The sequence below is a fragment of the Meles meles genome, chromosome 1 (assembly GCF_922984935.1).
Source record: "Meles meles chromosome 1, mMelMel3.1 paternal haplotype, whole genome shotgun sequence".
Lineage (NCBI taxonomy): Eukaryota > Metazoa > Chordata > Mammalia > Carnivora > Mustelidae > Meles > Meles meles.
In genome coordinates this window covers 109,491,544-109,514,540 of record NC_060066.1, presented here as the reverse complement: position 1 = coordinate 109,514,540, position 22,997 = coordinate 109,491,544, and the positions used below count along the sequence as shown (strand labels likewise).

General features: G+C 34.9%; 1 protein-coding gene across 3 annotated transcripts; it reads right to left on the bottom strand.

Annotated features, from left to right (window-relative positions):
* Window positions 1-362: 362 nt before the first annotated feature.
* On the bottom strand, window positions 363-22,948 carry HORMAD1 (HORMA domain containing 1). Of its 3 annotated transcripts, none has more exons than XM_045992385.1 (15): window positions 22,758-22,948; window positions 20,266-20,328; window positions 19,385-19,529; window positions 15,736-15,799; window positions 15,131-15,167; window positions 12,747-12,767; window positions 12,463-12,489; window positions 10,815-10,882; window positions 10,161-10,312; window positions 8,297-8,556; window positions 6,883-6,949; window positions 6,726-6,802; window positions 5,761-5,844; window positions 3,593-3,664; window positions 363-1,243 (listed from the first exon to the last, which is right to left on the bottom strand). In XM_045992385.1, the coding sequence occupies exons 2-15, from the start codon at window positions 20,296-20,298 to the stop codon at window positions 1,163-1,165; spliced, it is 1,188 nt and encodes a 395-aa protein (XP_045848341.1). In that variant the 5' UTR covers window positions 20,299-20,328; window positions 22,758-22,948; the 3' UTR covers window positions 363-1,162. The 3 variants fall into 3 exon arrangements, with proteins under 3 accessions (XP_045848341.1, XP_045848455.1, XP_045848372.1); XM_045992499.1 differs by lacking the exon at window positions 22,758-22,948 and adding an exon at window positions 21,689-21,869; XM_045992416.1 differs by lacking the exons at window positions 12,463-12,489; window positions 22,758-22,948 and having other exon boundaries at window positions 20,266-20,975.
* Between the last annotated feature and the right edge of the window lie 49 nt (window positions 22,949-22,997).

The window sequence follows — 22,997 nt, the reverse complement described above, 5'->3', positions numbered from 1 at the left end:
TTAAACAGGTTAAGTACATTTCTACCATTACATACACACCAACTTTATTTATTAGCGCTTCTCAATGGCAAACCTATGGATAATCTATGTTTTATAATGTGGCTGCTAAAACTGCAAGAAGTAAACAGACCAAGTTTTAAGTCTTTTTTTTTTTAATTTTTTTTTAAAGATTTTATTTATTTATTTGACAGGGAGAGATCACAAGTAGACAGAGAGGCAGGCAGAGAGAGAGAGAGGGAAGCAGGCTCGCTGCTGAGCAGAGAGACCGATGCGGGACTCGATCCCAGGACCCTGAGATCATGACCTTAGCCAAAGGCAGCAGCTTAACCCACTGAGCCACCCAGGCGCCCCTAAGTCTTTCTTTTTTAAGGCAAAGGAAATGATCAAAGCTGAAACCAAGTCTCAGGTTTCTCCCTAAACGCACAGACAGTATCTTTCACACTACCACTCAAAGCTTCTGGGAAGTGTGCTCAACTCTTGTAAAGTATTATTTACCAAAATGATCTCAAAATTAGTACCCAAACATTTTCTGCTAATTAAATAAAATTTAGAAGCCATGAAAGAGTCTAGATGCTGAAGAATATTTTATTTATGCTACCCAAAATGCCAGACCTTAAAAATCAGTCCTCATTTTGCCTTGAAGTTAAAAAAAAAATTAAAAAATTAACCAATTTTTAATGGTATGTTACATATTACCATGTTAGTACACTCCCACAAAGCACCAAAGAACATTGTTTTAATGACACAGGGACAAATAACCAGTTAAGTGTTACAGTTTTAACATAAATAAAAAGTAAATTCCTACCAAAATTTAATAACAAAATGAACATTATTTGTTTTTAAAATTGGCTCTAGAGTGCCTTAAAGGTTAATATATGTATAAAGGAAGTATCTACCAAAGTGGAAGATACATCAATATTGAGTAGATAATGAGCAAAATCAATTATGACACTGGTACTTTTGGTTTTATCCAAAAGTTCTCTTGCATTGTCTCAGATAAGATTAAGGATCACAATATGACAGCTAAAAATTCATTTTTGTACTAACTGCTTAAGACTATGTATAAATTTTCACATGGCAAACACACATTTAAATAATAATACATTGTCCAGTAGTTGAAATATTGAGAACTTCACAAACATGCAGAAGAAAAAATTAATTTTTATATATGTTCCTTTGGTTCACTAAACTTTCTTCTTTTTGGCACTGACTCTTGACTAGAAGAATCAAAGTGATGAAGGACCTGTCAAAAGAAAACAACTACTAAGGATACTTTTCAGCTTACATGTCTTTACTTCCAGATTTTTTTCATGTCTCTGAGGTTTGTTTGTTCCATCCTTCCCTTTCTTTTTAAAATTATACATAGTATGACTATTTCCTACTAAGATAGAATACCTGCGTTCTTTAAAAAGTAGGGTAAATTTTATTAATGTATCTTTTGATGGCTGCTGTAAGTATATACTTATAAAGTGTAAGGTCTTTATTTGGGTTGTTGGAGAAGTCAAAAACATAGATCTAACCTTATGTCCTCAAAATAGTAAAATATTATGAGGGGATAAGAAGGAAAAAAGATTTTAAAATGAGCTACAGATAATGAAACATTCTACCTTGGCACCATGTAAGATTTAAATCATGTATTATTCTTTTTGTAACCCTGGTACTTAGCAGTGCCTGACTTAAACTTCCTTAAAGTATTCTTTTTTTTTTTAAAGACTTTATTTATTTATTTGACAGACAGAGACCACAAGTAGGCAGAGAGGCAGGCAGAGAGAGTGAGGAAGAAGCAGGCTCCCTGCGGAGCAGAGAGCCCAATGCGGGACTAGATCCCAGGACCCTGAGATCATGACCTGAGCCAAAGGCAGAGGCTTAACCCACTGAGCCACCCAGGCGCCCCCTTTTTTTTCTTTTTTAAGATTTTATTAATTTATTAGACAGAGAGATACAGTGACAGAGGGAACACAAGCAGGGGGAGTGGGAGAGGGAGAAGCAGATTCCCCTACCCAGCAGGGAGCCCGATGTGGGACTCCACTGCAGGACCCTGGGATCATGACCCGAGCTGAAGGCAGATGCTTAACGACCGAGCCACCCAGGTGTGCCCCTAGGAGTATTTCTGAGTAACTCAACTTTGATTTTTTCTGGAAAAAACTCACTAATGATACGAATTGGATGATTTTGTTAAAAAAAAAAAATCAAAGCTTAGTGCACTGGCAAGACTTAATGTATTAATTGTCAGGTTATTTCATTTCCTTCTTGAGTTATGTAAATTGAAAAAAATATTAACTTATTTTTGAGAATACCCCTTTAAAGTTTGATTTTTTTTAAAGCAGTCTTATTCAGTTGCCTAAATGTTAACCTACTAATAATACTAAAAATTCTAGTTGAAAAATATAAATATTTGGGGCACCAGGTGGCTCAGTCATTAGGTATCTGCCTTAGGCTCCAGTCATGATCCCAGGGCCTGGGATTGAGCCCTGCATCGGGCTCCCTCTTAGGCAGGAAGCCTGCTTCTCCCTCTTCCACTCCCTCTGCTTGTGTTCCCTCTCTCGCTGTGCCTCTCTCAGTCAAATAAATAAATAAAATCTTAAAAAAAAAAAGAAAAATACAAATATTTTTCTCAGAAATGACAAATACAAGATCTGATTTGGTAAAATAAGGTCCCAAATATGAAACAACTGTTAAAAAAATGTAGGTCATGGGGCGCCTGGGTGGCTCAGTGGGTTAAAGCCTCTGCCTTTGGCTCAGGTCATGATCCCAGGGTTCTGGGATCGAGCCCCGCATCGGGCTCTCTGCTCTGCGGACAGCCTGCTTCCTCCTCTCTCTCTCTCTGCCTGCCTCTCTGCCTACTTGTGGTCTCTGTGTGTCAAATAAATAAATAAAATCTTTAAAAAAAAAAATGTAGGTCAAGAAAATTTTTCTTTCTCTTCCTAAGGTACTAAGAGAAGATGCTATTTTTTATGGAACGAGTTGATTTGGTAACTTATTTATACTTCACTTTTGTTCTCTCAGAAGCTGAGATCAAATTTGTGGCCCAATTTTAGCTCTACATAAATAAAATGGCCTAACTAGTCTTATACTCTCATTTTCTCATTCTATTCATATTTTTCTGGACATACTGATTTTAATTTTTTTAATAAATTCCTCCAACTTCTTCAAATCATTCATAAATCAGTAAATATTTACATAGAAAAAACTAATAAACCTCACACATCTCATTTTCAAATCACCTCATTTTTTAGAAATAATTACATATAAACAAGATTTGGATATCAGTATTTTGAGGTAATATCCAGGGATATTATCACATTTATCATTTAAAATTTAATCTAGGGGTGCTTGGGTGGCTCAGTCCATTAAGCATTCTTGACTTTGGCTCACGTCAGAGCTCAAGGTTGTGAAATTGTGTCAGGCTCTGTGCTGGGAATGGAGCTGCTTTAGATTTTTTCTCTCTCCCTCTGCTGATCCCTCTCCCTCTCTAAAAAATACATTAAAAATAAATAAATAAATAAATAAAAATAAAATAAAATTTAATCTATAGTAATGATGGTCTGACACCTGCCATTTTATTCAACCTGTATATTATCATAAGACTTACTGTTTTCCCAGGTTCAAGTTGACTTCTCTTCCGATTTTCTTTAGAAGATTTTACTGGTTGATTTCCATTAGCCTCCACAAAGACGGAATAATTACTAATTGGTTATTTCTCAAAGAACAACCAACACTTGATTTTTTTTAACTATAGGCAACTATATGCAGTTTTTGAAAAAGGCTTTCCTGAGATATAATTCAGATGCCATACAATTCATTTATTTAAAAGTTTACAGTTCAATAATTTTAAGTATCAGAGTTGTGCAACCATTATTGTAGTCCATTTTAGAACATTTTCATCACTCCAAAAAGAAACCTGAGGCTGGTTGATTTGTTTCTTCCTTCATTCTCTTCTTTCTTTTTAAAATTATACCTACTGTAATTATTTCCTACTAAGATAAGATACCTAGGTTCTTTGAATTTATTACTTCCTGATTCCCTCTGTCTCCCACTAGCTCTAAGACTTTCTTTCTCTCTATAGAAATCCCTATTCTGGACTTTCAGATAAGTAGGATCATATAATATGTAGACTTTTGTGACCGATTTCTTTCATTTAGCATGTTTTCAAGGTTTATCCATGTTGAAGCATACATTAGTACTTCATTACTTCTGTGGCTGAATAATATTCCATGGTATAAGTATACTACATTTGTTTATCCATTTGTTTATTGATGGATATTTAGTTTTTTTCCACCTTTTGGCTATTGTAAATAATGTTATCTATGCAATTTTTTAAAATGAATATTGGATGATGACACATTATTAGCTGTCTATTACTATTCTCTAAAAGGACATGCTTATTTTTTGATGTCGAAAATGTACTTTTCAATAACTTTCTTAGTGTACATACTATTAAATATTTTCACTTCTTGTCATTTCCTAACAATAATTCAGCCATGATTCTCAAAATCAGGAGTACTGTGGCAGAGAGTTCATATCCAAAAACATAGGCAATTTCAGAAATTAATTTATGTCCCCAAAGTATCTTAATGTCTTATTACAAGAAAATCCTTCCTAATAATTTTTTTTTTTAATTCTTGCTTTTCTCCCCATATCCTAGTAAAGGATACTCATCCTAAATAGAAGCTGCCTACAAGGCCATTTTGCTGCTAGCTGTACTAATTTTTGAAATTCTTTTATCTCTTGCTCTCATCAGCATACTAGTTTGAATACTGCCTTCTACCAGTTCAAACTTACTATGGAGAATGTAGAAAAAGGGGACCTCCCAGCTCAGCTAGAAGAGCATATGACTCTTGATCTTGGGGTCATGAGTTCAAGCCCCAATTGGGGATAGAGATTACTGAAAATAATAAATAAAAACTTAAAAAAAAAAAGACTGTGGGAAAAAAAAAAAAACACCTAAAAATGGCACTATAATCAATGGTGTGCTGGTAAATGTTTAACAATCAGTTCTCTGGGAGTAACAAATCCTGTGTTAAGGCATTTGCTGATTTCCACACTGTGAATATTCTCATCATGTCCAATTTCAAGCTACCAACATGCTATCACTGAATGAGGAGTTGGAAAGAAATGTCACTATACCACTGTTAGAGTATGCTGTTTGTTTCCTAAATTTAGATATACTATTTTACAGAATGCTTTTTCTTCATCTTGGAAAGTCTGAGTAACTTAAAAGTCTAAAATAAAATACAAATTTCCATTTAGCAAAAATAGAAAACTAACATAAACTAGTGGGTTTTTTGCTTAAAAACATGAGATTCATTTTATGCAAAGTATATACAAAACATTAATTTTTCATGTCTTATTAACAAGACAATTTATTTACCAGATAAAACATGAGAATATTTTGGTATTCTAGGCAATCTCCTTGGAATCTGGATGATGGTGTCATTTCTCAAAGCCTTTCCTGAATTCTTCTCTTTTATGTACTTTCAGTAAAATTCACCATTCTTTCCTTTGTTCCAGGTAGCCTATTCAAACTGCTATCATGGCCCCCTATCATTGTTTGTTGACCTCCAATTACTAAACTTTTAGCTAAGAGCAGAAGCTATGTGTTATTCATGTTATATCTCCAGCACCTAGTAAAGTACCTGACACATAATAGGTACTTACCAAATATTCATCCAATAAAGGGTTAAGAAGCAAAACAAACTCACATGTGGGAAAAAGTTATAAGGTTAGAGTGGGAAAAAAAAAATCTAAAGGTACAGTTACCATTTTATTCTGAAAGATTTTTCCACTTCTTGTTTTGCTTTCAGACACATCAAGTTCAGATGTTTTACAGACTAACTGTTCAACCTAGAAAATAATAACACAAAATCACATAACAAAAACATTCTATAACATAATAATGGGGCTCCAAAATTCAGGAACTTAAAATCTAGGGTTTTAGTATGTTAATGAAAACCATTAATTTTAAGTAGTTCTTACTGTCACAAAAAGTGCAAAGGCAAAGATAGTGAAACTGATACTGTATATAATTGATCATTCACTGAACTGAAAAAAATCCCAAATGATCATCAGGTACTACACTACTCTTCCAGGAGATAAGAACTTAAGCTCACTCCCACTGGAGAAAGGGGAAGTGCAGAGGAACATGGACAATAATCAGTCCCATTATTTTCAAGTTCTTTTTATCTAAATGTTATATCAAGATTTTATTGTCTACGGAAAACAAAATTAATCGTGTCTGCTCCAGGCAACAAAAAGTATTATATACTCCATTTGTAAATATAAAAGGTGGTGGAATAATTACTTAAGATTCTACCTAGCTCTGAAATTCTGAAATTTTATGAACAGTATTTAGGTTTATTACTAAATAAGCTGACAGTAATATACTTAAAACTTTCCAACATATATATATATATATATTTTTTTTTTAAAGATTTTATTTATTTATTTGACAGAGATAGCGAGAAAAGGAATACAGCAGGGAGCCCTACTAGGGCTCGATCGCAGGACCTGGGACGATGACCTGAGTATTAGGCAGACAACTAATGACTGAGCCATCCAGATGGCTCAGCAAATAGTTTTCAAATTTTGTTAAAAAGCATTCTTAAGACCTAATTTTCTTCTAAAAGACCTTGAATATAATAAGGAAACCTGAAAATTAACTGAATAAACATATAATATTCTTCTGAAAAAAAAGTTAAAAGTGAGTTAAATTACCAAATTTGTACCTGAGAATGAGAAATTGAAAGATCTAGACTTTCTTTAGACCTCAGAATTTCATCTTCCTCACAAACTAAATTTGGTTCTGTTAAAAAAAAAAGAGAGTTAAAATGGTATAAAATTGAATTGGAAGTGAATCAATCTACATTTTCATTAATTTCTTACCTCCAAGTTCAGAAGATCTGGCGTATTTTTTCTGCTCTTCCATTTTAGTTTCAAGGTCAAAATCATCCTACATAATTACATGAAGAAAAAAATGGTCTCATTCCAAAAAGCAATTAAAACAACTGGGTAGAAGTATTTATGAACAAATGTGTTTTACATGAAGGTTAAATATAACACACCACTACAACTGTCTTACACTTGGTAGAAATAAAGTCCTATAATTACCATAACCAGGAACCATATTTATCCAGACAAAGTATAAACTACTACTTTACTTTGCAGGGTCGCTTTAGGGACAAATATACAATTTTCTCAAAAAATACATAATGGTTCTAAGAACCCTTAGTTTTTACTATTGTTTGAGGGCAATGGATGAGACAAGTTCATACAACTACTACTTCTATATCTCCAGAATTTTTCTACAGATGTTATCAAACACTTGAATAAAAAAGGCCCCAACCCTCTTCAGGGAGTTAGTGAAGAATAAGCTCAGTCATAGTATGGTAGAAACAGTAACAAGTTTAATGTCTACTTTATAATTATTTTTCTCTTTGTGACATACATCAACAAGCTTTAAATATTTTAAGAATGCTACATAAATCCCAGCTATACTTGTTTATAAACCATCACTGGGATTTAGGTTTTGAGAAGACTTCTTTGACTAAACTGGTTGAAAACTGAATTTTCTATTTGTTAGGATATGGCAGAGCCTGAATTAAAAAAGAAAACTCTATACATAAGTACTGAGATTATAATTTAGAATAAAATAAGGTAACTGAACAACAACAAAGATTAGATTAAGAAACAATCATGTTAACGTGATTGAGTAATTACAACTAAAAGAAGACTTTTTAATATTTTTTTCATCCATTCATTTAGCCAATATTGAGAATGCACACTGTACACTTATGTGGTAGGCACAAGAGTATTACAAAGAAGAAACACAATTTTCCTGCCTTCTGGGAACTTCCAGGCTGCTTCAGGACAGTGACTTTGCAGGCCCCAAGAAAGTTCAAGCACAGGTCTAAAATAAGCACCTAGCAGGGGTATTGGTAGAAAGGATTTCAACACTAGTTAGGCAACTGGAGTAGTTCAGTGGTTCAAATTATGTTCCAGACCAAAGAGTTTCCTCAGAGTTCACTACAAGGGTAGTTGAGGTGATGAGAGGCTGGGCCTCCAGGACCTTTCCCTGCTTCATTCAGAATAGTTGTGCTTTTAAATTTCTGAGAACAGAGTTTGCACCAAGGGAAAATTTTTTTAAATGAAAAGCTGATACCTTCTTTAAGGTCCCTACCAACCTTGAATTTATGATTATAATACAGTATTTATACAAATATCACTGAGAACTATTATTCTTCAGAATTGAGTCAAACATTTGTTACTATTATACTTTATAACTTTAAAATGTACTGACACTTATATAATGCTCCTGTTCATCCTCTATATCATCTTTGTCCATGAGAATTTTTTGAAGTGGTGTTTTTAATTGTTTTGGTGATAATATAGCTGAATCAATATTTTCCATTCGTTCTTTTTCAGTAGTTACTTTTACTTTGAAGGTGTGAAAAGGTGTTGGGACTTCTCCCACATTTAAGTACATAGGCTCCCCTTCAAATATCACTCCTTCACAATCACCATCCTTAAAACCAGGAGGTTGGTAGTGTGGGGGTGTAACTGCAAAAAGTAAGTATAAGCTGTGATGTTCATGAAATTGAAGAGAACATAATAATAATAATATAATAAATACAGATTGAAAACATTTCAAATAATATAAAAGACAACCTTTTTTTTCTTCACTTGACTGACTATTACCCTTGAATAAGTTATCTATTGTCCTTGACTTGGTTTTCTCTGAAATGGGGATAACAATAGTACCTACCCCATTGGGTAGGTATTAAATGAGTTAAAGTGTATTAAATCCTCAGACCAGAATTGGCACAATGTAAGTAGTCAATAAATGTTAGTTGTCATTATTGTTGTTGCTTTATGTTCTTCTAGAAGATACTATACATGTAAAATACATATTTCATATATATGTATATCCTTAACACAACACAAAGAAGATCATACTGTTTGATACCTTGCTGGGTTTTTTTTTAAGATTTTATTTATTTGAGAGAGAGACCATGTGTGTGGGCGTGCATGTGTGCCGGGGAGAGGGTTTGCGATGGGGAGAAGCAGAGGAACAGGGACAAGCTGACTGGTGCTGAGTGCGAAGCCCAAGTGGGGCTCTATCTCACAACTCTTGAGATCATGACTTGAGCCGAAATCAGGAGTCTAAGGTTTAACTGACTTACCCACCCAGGTGCCCTATACTTACCTAGCTGTTTTTAACCTTTCCTTTTAATCCATTTTTAATATTCCTTGGATAAATTAGGAGCACATTCTTTTTAATAAGTTGCACAGTATCCTTATAAACATATAATGTTGCATGTTTAAGTATATTCCCAAGATACTTTTGATTTTCTGGATTAAAGAAAATGTGCATCTAAAATTTTGATACTGCTAAATTGTCCTCTAAAATTGTTGCACCTATATACATTCTCTCAAGAATTATAAAAGTGCCTGATTTCTCCCACACCCTTGCCAATAATTGGTTTACAAATTTTACTGCTCTGGTAAGTTGAAAAGTGGCATCTCAGTTGTTCCATTTCTTTAATTATGAGTGAGGTTTTACCTCACATGGATATGTTCCTATCACTGGAAAAGTTTGTGCATATTTGGAAGTCTAATTTTCCAAATCTTTCTTTTTTTAAGATTTTATTTATTTATTGGATAGAGAGAGAAAGAGAGCACACAAATGGAAGGGCACAGAGGGAACGGGAGAAGACTTCTCGCTCAGCAGAAAGCCCAATGTGGGGCTCAATCCCAGGACCCTAAGATCATGACCTGAGCCAAAGGCAGGATTAACTAAGCACCCAGGCGCCCCTGAATCTTTCTTTTTCAAATTCTGATATTAAATGAAATTTTAATAATTTCAAAAATTATATTACAGTTTGAGGTGCTTTAAAATCATTTAGGATGGGGGCGCCTGGGTGACTCAGTAGGTTAAGTCTCTGCCTTTGGCTCAGGTCATGATCTCAGGGTCTTGGAATCGAGTCCCACATCGGGCTCTCAGCTCGACAGGGAGCCTGCTTCCCCTTTTTCTCTGCCTACTTGTGATCTCTCTCTCTCTGTGTCAAATAAATAAAAATCTTTAAAAAAATCATTTAGGATGGAAACTAATTGCTTCAATAATAAAACATATACATAACAACAGGATGTATTTTAAGTGATACCTTCATCATAGTAGAAAAGTTTCATGGTCAAACAAACATCGTTAGGTAAAGGTCCCAGATTTTGCATTAGAATATAAATCTTGCGAATCAGGAGAATACTTGCTTTCTTGGTGTCAGCAGATGACATACTAGATTCACTATTTTGGTTTTTACTAGAAGAGAATCACACATTAATTTCTTTTATGACACTCATGGCTTCTAATAACAACTTTACACCATACTATTTGAGATTCTTATTCCTATTATATCATTAAGTTTTTAAGCTGAAAGTCACCATAAAGTGTGTTTTAATGTCACTATTATTAAAATTTAATATCACTATTAATAATGTTATAAAACAATAATTTTATTTACATTAATATGCATTTTATATCAGATGTTTAAAGGAAATGAGTGAAGGACTTTAATTACATTTCTAATCACTCAAGCATACAATAGCTTTCTTACTCTTTGGCTCTGTTTCACAATTAAAATAGTATATAATTAGCCACACAATCTGGGCTTGCAGCTGCTCGAAAGATATTTTGTACAGCCATACCTCAATGGTTAATTGAGGATGTTTGAGAAGTTTCAGAATTAATCTTGAAGTTTAGCAGTATAGTGTTAATATAAATAAGTAGTAATCTGTATTACAAAAAGGAAATGATAAAATACCTTATGAAGTCCATGATTGGTCCGTTACTAGTATACTTGAATTTAAATTGGTAACATTCTGAAATTGTCTTAAATAGAAAACATTACAGTTATGTGTTTGATATACAGTGCTGGTGGCCAAGTAGCTAAATGCAGCTTATGTATGACTCTTAACGTTGATTTAATAGTTTTTTTCTGCCATGTTAGTCCTTAATGGTCAACTGAAACTTTCAAGTCCTAATAGTAAATTCCCATGATTTGGGATTTGGGGCTTCAGTCTCAAGAGAGATATATATTCTCCCACTAATTGCAATGTATATTATATATCCCAGAGGGAAGGAACTCCTTAGGAGGCAGGTAAGAGGGGCAGTATTATCTCTTACTCAAGCAGAATGGCTTTAAGCACAGGACTTAAATGCTTGTTATATGTAACCAGAAGCAAGTTATTTAAGCCTTCTAGGTTTTAGTTTCCCGAGCTAATAACAGGGCCTGAAAATAGTACCTATGTCATTGGTGGTTGCGAATTTTTAGCAAATAGGATAATTTACATAGAGCCCTTAATAAAAGTGCCTGGCACACCAAACAATAAATAAATAAATATTAGTGAATCAGCAAGCTGCTCGTGTAAGAAAAAATGTTGAACTATATAAAACATTTGAAACTAAAAGAATATTTTCTGAACAATTAGTTAGCTTCTGAGCAATCAACTAATTCACAGCTCATGAGATTTTGTCACCATGGACACACATGCTTTCTTTACATTTCAGTGCTCTCACAGGAAGGGGAATCAGCTCTCTCTAAAAAAAAGTCTGTTCTCCATGACTGAATGAATATATTATAATAACAATAGTGCAATGGTTAAAGCACCAAGATCATGGACTGGCCTTCTTAGGTCCAAATTCTGGTTCTGCCACTGTAACCTTAGGCAAGAAACCTTGTATGTAGGTTTCCTTACCTATAACGTGAAGATGATAATGGTAGCAATCCCTTCTTTAATTGTCAGATGAACAAGTGGATGTGACAGGATTGGATGGATATTCAAAGTTCAAGGATAAGTATCTCATTTTTGTCAAACTCAACCCCTTTCATAATTTTATAAAAAGAATGTTACATAAACGCATAAGTTAGGAGACTTAGGTTATTTCTAAGGGGTTTTGGATTTGTGGCCCAGAATCAGTCACCCAATCAATCTCTCTGATAGCAAGCATATTAATCTGTTTAAAGATAACAATACAAAAATACATTATATGTTTATAAAAAAAAAAAATTGGAAGGGGAGGCGAACCATAAGAGACTATGGACTCTGAAAAACAACCTGAGGGTTTTGAAGGGGTGGGGGTGGGAGGTTGGGGGAACCAGGTGGTGGGTAATAGGGAGGGCACGTATTGCATGGAGCACTGGGAGTTGTGCAAAAACAATGAATACTGTTACGCTGAAAAAAAATAAATAAATTTATTAAAAAAAAAAGATAACAATACAAGCCTTGTCTTACCTCAAAAAAGCCTTTATGAGGTTCAAATGTGAAAATACATGTGAGAGTGAATATCATTAAAAGCATAAGATAAAAAAAATTAAAAGGAAAAAATAAAAGCATAAGATATTATTGTAATTTATGTTATTTTTAGATATTAGAGATATTATGTTTCTTTACTAACTTAAGCATACCTACCTGAGGGTCTTCTGGATTGGTGTATACCTATTTAAAAATAATTTACAATTGAGTTTTATGAGTCTAAGTATTCAAGGAGAACTAAATTGGATATTTAGACTGAACTATTAAATGGATTCAGCAAAACAAAATACAAAATGACCCCCAAAATATTAATTTGTTACTTTTTTCCAATAAATAGATCATTTGTTTGAATAAAGTGACACATCAATTGCTGGTTTTAGTGTTATTTAAATAAGCAAGGACAGTCTTTAAGAAAGAACATGCAATTTTAAAATACTTACAGCTAGAACAACCATCCTTAGCTGAAATAAAAGAACAAAAATCTTACTTTTACTCTATGAAATATTTTTTCTTGATGGATCACAAGAATTCTTTGTCTTATTTCAACATTTATTCCTAATAAGAAATAATCTTGCAGAAAATATGATGTATATAAAGCAAAACCTTGGATGTCCTTCCTTATTCCCCCAAATATCTATTTCTAGTTGACTTACTGAAGGTTGAAATTCATGTCATTGACATAAGAAAATACATGCATTTCTGCCAGTTACAAGGAAAATATATATTGTGACATAACACATCAAACCCTTACAATGTAAGAACTGATCTTGAAAAGAGAAAAGCAGAGTTCAGGATTCTGCTCCTTTTTTTAAAAAAGATTTTATTTATTTATTTATTTGACAGAGAGAGATCACAAGTAGGCAGAGAGGCAGGCAGTGTATGTTGGGGGGGGAAGCAGACTCCCTGCTGAGCAGAGAGCCAAATGTGGGGCTCAATCCCAGGACCTGAGATCACAACTTGAGCTGAAGGCAGAGGCTTTAGCCCACTGAGCCACCCAGGTGCCCCAGGACTCTGCTCCTTTGATAAAGGGAAGAGGCTTTGGAGACCATAGGAATAGAGAATCACAGGAAATAATCCACTCAACTAATCTGCCAAAAATCTGAGTCATCCTTGATTTGAATCTTTTCCTTACACTTTACAACCAATCTATCAAGTCCAATCAGTTCTACTGCCAAATATATCCTGAAACTTTTCATTTCTTTCCTTCTCTGCCATGCTAGTCTAAGCGCTGGTGATTTTTCACCAGTACCGCATTAACAGATTAAGCACCATTCTCCTTGATTCCAATCTTATTCTCCTTCCACTGTATATTGTCTTAACAGCAGCTGGATTGATTTTTAATTTAAAATATAAATCAAATGATGTTACATTTCTATTTAAAACTTTCAAATGTTTTTTATTCGCACTTAAAATAAACCAAACTCCTTACCTATACACAGTTCTGAATGCTCTGGCCCTGCCTATCTCCTCAGGCTCCTCTAAAACTATTCTCCCTCCCTTATTCATTGCATTCTATTCCCATTCACACTGCTTTCTCTTTGCTTCTTGAACTCTCTCAGCTCCCCCTTCAACTCTTTGTATTTGTGTTCTGTCAGGAATATTCTCTCCCAAAGTCATTGCCTGGCTGGTTTCTTCTCAATCAAGTCTCAGCTTAAATGTCACTTACTCAGGACCACCCTATTTAAAGTTACCCCACCTCTCCACCTGGGACACACTTTCTCTCAATATTTTATTGGCCTTTAACACAATTGGAAATTACCTGAATTACTTGTTTTATTGACTGTTTTCCCACTACAGAAGGGATCCTCTTTGTCTCGTTGACCACCTGGAATATGTGTCTAGCACATAGCTGTCACTCAATATTTAATTAGTATTAAATATTTAATGCTTTAATAAGGGAGGTTAGTGACCAAGGATAAAATTTTCTTTTTTACAATTTTGTTTAGAGTTTGACTTTTTTATATGTGTTGATATAAACACGCTAATAGTCTACAGTAAACACTTTTTTTTTTTTTTAAAGATTTTATTTATTTATTTGACAGACAGAGAGAGATCACGAGTAGGCAGACAGAGGAGGAAGCAGGCTCCCAGCGGAGCAGAGAGCCCGATGTGGGGCTCGATCCCATGACCCTGGGATCATGACCTGAGCCGAAGGCAGAGGCTTTAACCCACTGAGCCACCCAGGCGCCCCCAGTAAACACTTTTTAATTGGAATTTCCTTATTTAGAATTAGAGGCAATTTAACCTAGATTACACAGAAATTTATTTTTGAACTTTCACAAAGAAATAATTTATTAAATTATTAGTATAAACAAAATTGTAGGAGGCATGTGAAACTAATAAATGAATTATTTTAATTCATTAAGTTTTTGTAAGTTAATACGCAATACTAAAACAAATACGTGTTAACAATTAAAACTGGCTTGGCAAATTTGTTAAGTATTAATTCTATTGGTTTAAAATGAGTTGAATATTAGTCTTTAAAATGTTCAAACGTTCAAATTTTTTAAAAATATTTTATTTATTTAACAGACAAAGATCACAAGTAGGCAGAGGGGCAGGCAGAGAGAGAGGGAAGCAGGCTCCCCACTGAGCAGAGAGCCCCATGTGGGGCTTGATCCCAGGACCCTGAGATCATGACCTGAGCTGAAGGCAGAGGTTTAACCCGCTGAGCCACCCAGGTGCCCCAAATGTTCAAACTTTTGAGTAATTTGGACTGTCCTATACACAAGTTAATTTAAATTAAAGTTTTACTTTGTGGTAATTGCTATTACATTTGTGGAGTATAAACTGTAGGAGAAAAGATAAAGAGATACTGACTTACGTATTTTTTTTGCAAAGCATCGTAGCATCCTAGCATCCTAAAAAATAACAAAGGATTCATTTTTAGACTGAATGCACTTCCAGAAAAGAATTCTTTTAATTCTTTTAATAAGTCTCCATGTTATCTCATTACTAATATAAATTTTCTTGTTATTCTTTTTTTTAATAAGATTTTTTCTTTTAAGCAATCTCTATACTCAGTGTGGGGCTCAAACTTACAACCCTGAGATCAAGAGCCACATGTTCTACTGACTGAGCCAGGTGGTCTCCCAAAGTTCCCTTCTTATTAACCAGCTTAAAATAATAAAACAAAACAAATAGTGGCAGAAATATAAAATGTTGATAGAGAATGGTTCCGGATAGGAGGTAAAATATCTGACAGCTACCTGTGGGGAACATTAATAGGAAAATGAATTCTGTTCACATGGAGCATAAAATAAAGGAAAATTTTAAGGCAAAAATCCAAAGACCTGCAAAAATGGTATCTAGTATTGAAAAGGGAATTACTAAAATTAGGTTAAACACTGAAAGGTATCCAAGGTATAAAAAAAGAATGTGATTTAAGAAAAAAAATAATTTAATATAATTCGGTATTCTTTTACTTACCATTTCACTAACTGTGTAGATCCTGGACAGTTTTTATCTTCTCTCAGAATTTTGACACAAAGATCTAAACACCAAAATTATATAAATATAGAGTTGCTTAAGATTAGTAAACAACTAGAAATTTAACTGAAGATTATTTTCTTCAGCTGTGTATGAGAGGTATATTATATTATTAAATAGCAATGAACTTCCAGATGATTGGTATTAATATAATTTAAAAGAAGAAACGTTTTATGGAAACAAAGAATATTTTTTTCCTTATTATAAAATGACACCATAATGACTAGGATACATGTTAATATGTAGAAAAAAAATTCTTAAAAGTTATAAAATATTTAAAGTCAGATATAATGCTTTCACACCATCATTATCCAAGAGTCTTAGTATTTGCAGGCCCTTATCCCAATTAAATACTTGCAAAAGACTAAGAATTTAACTAACTACCAGAGATAGAGACCTGCAGGAAAGCAACGGGTAATACAATGGAAAGGACTGAGATTTCTGCCTCAGGTTCCTTATCTGAAAAATAGGGATAATGTCTAACTCATAGGCCTATAACATGAATTAACAAGATATAATACATAACATAGCACTTCACATATTGCCCAGCATATAGTTAGCACACAGAATTAGGTACATACTATGCCCTGGGTAATGAATGATTACTGTAGTATAAATAGACTATATTATTTTTACTTCCTTAAAATAACACAACATATACTAACTACCACTGTACAAAGCTATTAATAATAGTATACCTTTTTTTTTAAAGATTTTATTTACTTATTTGACAGACAGAGATCACAAGTAGGCAGAGAGGCAGGCAGAGAGAGAAAGGAGGAAGTAGGCTCCCTGCTGAGCAGAGAGCCGGATGTGGGGCTCAATCCCAGGACCCTGGGATCACGACCTGAGCCGAAGGCAGTGGCTTTAACTCACTGAGCCACCCAGGTGCCCCAATAATAGTATACTTTTATCTACATAGTTTGTCATTATAAGAGTAATGTCAGGTAAAATTAAACTTGAGAAACTGAGGAAAAATATTATGATTAAGTGCATCTAAAGGTATTAAATATACTTAAAAAAGATTTATTTCAGTGAGAGAGAGAGCGAGTGTACAAGGTGGAGGGGCAGAGGGAGAGAAAAATTCAAGCAGACTCTGCTGATTGCTAAGCCCCTAGTGGGAACAATCTCACGACCCTGATACCAGACCTGAACTGAAATTTAAGAGTTGGATGCTGAACCAACTTACACCACCCAGGCACCCCTTGAATATATTTTTTAAAAACCACTTAGTCCACACAAAAACTTGTACATGAATGTGACATTATTTATAATAATAATATATATTATTTATATATATATTATATAAAATATAATATATATATTTATTATATTTATATAATAATATAATCCAAAAAAATTGGGTGCCTGGGTGGCTCAGTTGGTTCAGCGTCTGATTCTGATTTTGGCTCAGGTCATGATCTCAAGGCTGTGAAATCGAGCTCCACGTCTGGCTCCAAGCTCAATGTGGAGTCTGCTTAAGATTCTCCCTATGCCCCTCTCCACTCCTGCTCGTGGGCGCTCTCTCTCAAATTAAAAAAAAAAGAAAGAAAAGAAAAGAAAAAGAAAAAGAAAAAATATAAATAGCGAAAAAGTGGAAACAACTGAAACAAAGGTTCTTCAACTGATGAATGAATAAATGAAATGTGGTATATCCATATAATGGAATATTATTCAGCAATAAAAGAGAATGAAGTACTAATTCATGTTACCATATCAATAACCTTAAAAACATTAGGGGGCGCCTGGGTGGCTCAGTGGGTTAAAGCCTCTGTCTTCGGCTCAGGTCATGATCCCAGGGTTCTGGAACCGAGCCCCGCATCGGGCTCTCTGCTCTGCGGACAGCCTGCTTCCTCCTCTCTCTCTCTGCCTGCCTCTCTGCCTACTTGTGATTTCTCTCTGTCAAATAAATAAATAAAATCTAAAAAAAAAAAAAAATTAGGTGAGAGAAGCTGATCACAAAGGACTACATATTGTATGATTCCATTTATATGAAATATCCAAAATAGGCAAATCCATAGAGATAGAGAGCAGACTGGTGGATGCCTAGGACAGGGGAAGTGGAGAGCCATTTAGCTGGTTATGGAGTTACCTTATGGGTTAATGAAATGTTCTAAAATTGACTGCGGTAATGATTGCATACCAATTTGAATACACTAAAAATCATTCAACTGTGCACTTTAAATGCATGAATTGTCAGGTATGTGAATCATACCTTAATAAAGCTATTATTAGAAAGTCTCCAAGTAAAAATTAGTTTTATCTATTATTTTTTCTTATTTTATTTAAAGTTAACATAACTATTATTAATTTCAGAGGTAGAGTTCAGTGATTAATCAGTCTCATATAATACCCAGTGCTTATTACATCACGGTGTGCTCTCCTCAATGTCCATCACCCAGTTACCCCACTCCCCAACAACCTCAGCAACCCTCAGTTTGTTTTCTATTTAAGAGTCTTATGGTTTGTCTCCCTCCCCGCTTTTGTCTTATTTTTGCCTCTCTTCCCCTTTGATCTCTCTCTCTTTTTTTTTTAAGATTTTGTTTATTTATTTGACCGACAAGAGATCACAAGTAGGCAGGCAGAGACAGAGAGAGGGGGAAGCAGGCTCCCAGCTGAGCAGAGAGCCCGATGCGAAGCTTGATCCCAGGACCCTGGGATCATGATCTGAGCCGAAGGCAGAAGATTTAACCCACTGAGCCACCCAGGCGCCCCTCATTTTGTTTTTTAAATTCCACATGAATTTAATTCCATATGAATTATCATATGATAATTGTCCTCCGATTGACCTATTTCACTTCACATAATACTCTCTAGTTCCATCCATGTTGTTCTAAATGGTAAGATTTCATTCTTTTTTAAGATTTCATTTTTTGATGGCTGAGTAGTTTCTAATGTGTGTGTGTGTGTGTGTGTGTGTGTGTGTGTGTGTACGCACACATATACATACACATTCACACACCACATCTTTATCCATTTATCTGTCAATGAACATTGGGGCTCTTTCCATAGTGGTTATTGAGGATATTTCTGCTATCAACACTGGGGTTCAGATGCCCCTTTGGATCACCACATTTGTATCTTTGGGGAGATACCTAGTAGTACAATTGCTGGGTCAAAAATATTACAATTTTAAAGCAAGCCAAAATAAAAACACATTTAAAGAAAAGTTTTGTGTGTGCGTGGTTTTTTTTTTTTAGATTTTATTTATTTATTTGACAGAGAGAGATCATAAGTAGGCAGAGAGGCAGGCAGAGAGAGTGAGAGGGAAGCAGGCTCCCTGCCAAGCAGAGAGCCCGATGTGGGACTCAATCCCAGGACCCTGAGATCATGACCCGAGCCGAAGGCAGCAGCTTAAACCACTGAGCCACCCAGGTGCCCCAATGCGTGGTTTTTTTTAAATAGGCTCCCACACCTAGCAGGGAACCCAACACGGGCTTGAACTCCTGACCCTGAGATTGAGACCTAAACTGAAATTAAGAGTTAGATACTTTAACCCACTGAGCCACCCAGGCACCTCTAAAGAAAGTTTTAAAATAAACATTACATCTAAAAAATTGAAACAAACAAAATATAAACATGACATTACCATCCAGGTATCTTGTTCCATAAGCACGTTCAGGAAATATTCCTCTCAAATATGTGATACAGGATACTGAAACTGCTAGAAGCCTCTTCACTAACACTAAAGACTGTTGCTCTGTTGATATCTTATTGGGAAACACCAATGCACTCTAAATTCAAGGAAAATTTAAACATATCATTTAGATTTATTAAAAATAACATCTTCCTGAACTTTGAGTAGATCTAATTTTGCATAAGCATCATACTTTCCCAAAGAATTCTAACAATTAAAAAAAAAAAAAATCCTAGCCATAGTGGTTAGTAAACCCCAGAAAGTCAGGGTAGGGTGGCTTCTAAGATGTGAGGGTAATTCCAGGGTTGCAGCTTAAAGATAAAATGCAAAAAGTAGTTAAAAATCATGTCAAAAATCCTCCTGCAGTTGACTATAAGCACATGATAGATAACACTTCTTTTCTCTTTAGTTACCAACTAGGTAACTGTAACACAAGAACTGTGCAAAGATGAGAATTTTATCTTTGTGAAGCATGTACATTCATTTCCTAGGAATGGACTGCTAAATCGCTTCTTGGCCTTTTGGCTAAGATCAAGTGTAGGAATGGACTGCTAAGAATGATAATTTCATCAAAGCAAGAGAATAGCATTTATTCACACCTTATCTAAATTGACTATAAACCAATTATTTAATTCACTGCATCAAATATCTACTATATTTCTCCATTGACTCTATAAAGAGTTTAGTAAATATCTTCAGTTCTTAAAATAGGGAATTTCCTGATCTCATTAAATCCACAGTTGATTCTGACTTTAGAATATAAAAATAATTGAGACTTCAATAAACAATAAAATTAGCTAAATTAACATATATTAAAGTACACGAAATCATACCATGGAAGTTCTTTGCAATTGTGCAGTGGCCATCTTCGGATAAAGTTTTTTCTTTAATTCAACCTTATGACATAAATAAAAGCTTTAACTTCAGATCTTATTTTTATCCCTAACATTCTAGTTTATTACATGTAAAGTCAGACTTTTTTATGTGAATAATTTCATGTAAATAAATTTTACATAAACAAATCGATGTATTCAAGCATTCACTACACGGTTACAGTTAGGTAGGTATTAAGTAATGAAAACTGCCCTTGCCAAACTCTTTAATCTTAAGTTTTTTGTTCTGGGTGTGTCTGTGAGGGTGCTGTGGATGAGATCAATATTTGAGTTGCTGGACTGAGTAAAGCAAATTGCCCTCCCTGTTAGGGTTAACAGACCTCACCCTGTCAACTGAAGACCTGAATGAAACACAAAGCCTGAGTAAGAAGGAACTCCTCCTGCCTGTCTGCTATGCTGGGACATCTGTCTTTTCCTGCCTTTGGACTTAAATTGAAACTTCAACTCTTTCTTGGCTCTCCAGCTTGCTAACTGCAGATCTTGGGCCTTTTAATTGTGTGACTAATTCTTTATAATAAAGATCTTTCATATATGTATACCTAAAAACAAAACAAAACAAAACAAAAACAAAACAAACAAACAAACGACCGTGGGGACGCCTGGTGACTCAGTCCGTTAACTGTCTGTCTTCAACTCAGGCTCGGGTCAGGATCCTGAGGGGCCCTCTTTCCTCTAGCTCCCTGCTCCCTTCTCCTTCCGCCTCCCCCCTCCTCTGCTGCCGCTCTCCGCTCTCCTGTGTGCTCTCTCCCGTGCTATTTCTCTCAAATGAATAATAATACCAAACAAACAAACAAAACAAAACAAAAACAAAAACAAAAAAAAAAAAAACAAGAAAGAAAATGGGAAAAAAATCCTGAAATTTTTGTTTTAAATTTGTAGTTTCAAAAGGACGAATCAGGTAAAGTTCCTTTACTGAACTTCAGCATGGCTCTCGGTATAATACCATATTGTCCTACTTTGTGAAACAACCGCAAAAGAGGAACAGAAAATATTCCAGATTTTGGCCGATTATGATTTCTCAATTACAAGTGATGTTTTCACTAAGCTTTAATTTTTTTGGTCCCCAATTTCACTTTTCTTAATCAGAAAATTCAACTGGAAGAGGTCCCAGAAGAGACAATTTACTGTTTTAACTGATTCTGACGAAACCTGGACGAGACGCCAGAGTTAACCTCGTCTCAAGAACCTCTCGTGAAGAGTAAGTAGGTCTACATTCCACACCTCCCCCCCCCCCATGTTTCACCATTAAGACTTTAAGGAACTTAAAAATAGTTGGGAGGTTTCAGAAAAAGAGATTAAAAAGCAAAAAACAAAAACAAAAACAAAAGAAAACAAATGAACAATCAAACAACAGATACATTACGGAACGTCTGAGGACTGGCACCAGCGACCACGAAACCTGCACCACGCAGCACACGCTCTGTGGGATGCGCAGGCGTCTTCCCTCAACCGTCGCCCTCACAGGCTCTGCAGCAGCCTTGTGACCTCCAGGCGTTTTCCCGCCAAGAGCCGCGCAAGGCGCTCTGGGAATCCTGAGAGGCTGAAGAGCCAGTCTCCGTTAGAGAAATGCCAGATTGCCAGTAGGCAAAGCTTAAGTAATGGCATGTGCCAAGCCTTTCCAATATAATACTTAGCTTTCCTATGGTGACTAAAGTGTTCTCAACCGCCATTTAGTTAACCCTGTTAATTTCTGATTGTTTTCTATGATTTTCTTATTGGGTCTGCCACAAATGCATTCCACTCCCACATTAGTCTCCTGTGTCTTCAGGAAACCAGGTGCTCTGGCAATCTCTATTAGATATTTCTACTTTGCTGTCTGTGGGGACAGTGGAGAGCTTCGAGAGTAGTTAATACCTCATTTAGAAACAATAATAAAATCAGAGCTGGTCTGTAGTTGGAGATTGCTGAAGAGTATAAGCTGTTTACAAATTGTTTTGTGTCCGAATAAGTTGTGTTAGCAGTGTAAACATAATTATTCATTAACTTCGATATGTCTGCATAACCAGTTAGAAAACAGCCACCCTAGTAAGAAAACATTTGCCCAGTGTCAATCAGGAGACCTTGTTTTCAGTCAAAAATTGTGAAAATCCCGTGGTCTAATGATCATTTTGCTTTATAGTTCTCTCATGCCTGAAGTTCACAAGCAGCTTTCAAAATTCACTGTCTTATTCTTCTATCTTATTCCTACTTTGGTTCTTCTAAGACCTTTATCTTAGGAGGAAAACACAAGTATTTCTCTGATTTTTAGAGACGAGGAAACCATTTCAGATAAACTTAGTTTCCTGAGATCAAAACCAATTTCATCCTTGCCAGAGGGGGAGCCATGACACCACAATAATGACACGTTAGGCTTATGATTTGGTACTTGTATTAAATTTACTTTTGAGTTATTAACAACTATAGAAAAAAAAGTGAAAAAGTAAATAGCTTACCTAGAATCACAGAATCAGAATAATGCTCTAGGGGATGAATAATTTCTATTTTTTTAGGGTCTCTGACTGGACCTATGAATTTAACTGACAAAAAAACAGATTAAGGGGCACCAAATAAAATATATTTTAAAAAAAGATTAATAGGAAAAAACATACAAATTTTAACTATATCTTCTTTAATTTTATCTTTGCACCTGGGAGTCTTCAGAAGAAAAATTAAGACCCAAGGAAGCAGAGCTG

Bases quoted from the DNA above. Each gene is read 5' to 3' on its own strand.
- HORMAD1 (XM_045992385.1), bottom strand. From the start codon at position 20,298: ATGGCCACTGCACAATTGCAAAGAACTTCCATG. The intron at 10,883-12,462 runs GTAGGTATGCTT...TTTCTATTTAAG, and splicing joins CCAATCCAGAAGACCCTCAG to ACAATTTCAGAATGTTACCA. The intron at 8,557-10,160 runs GTATCACTTAAA...TACTTTTTGCAG, and splicing joins ACTTTTCTACTATGATGAAG to TTACACCCCCACACTACCAA.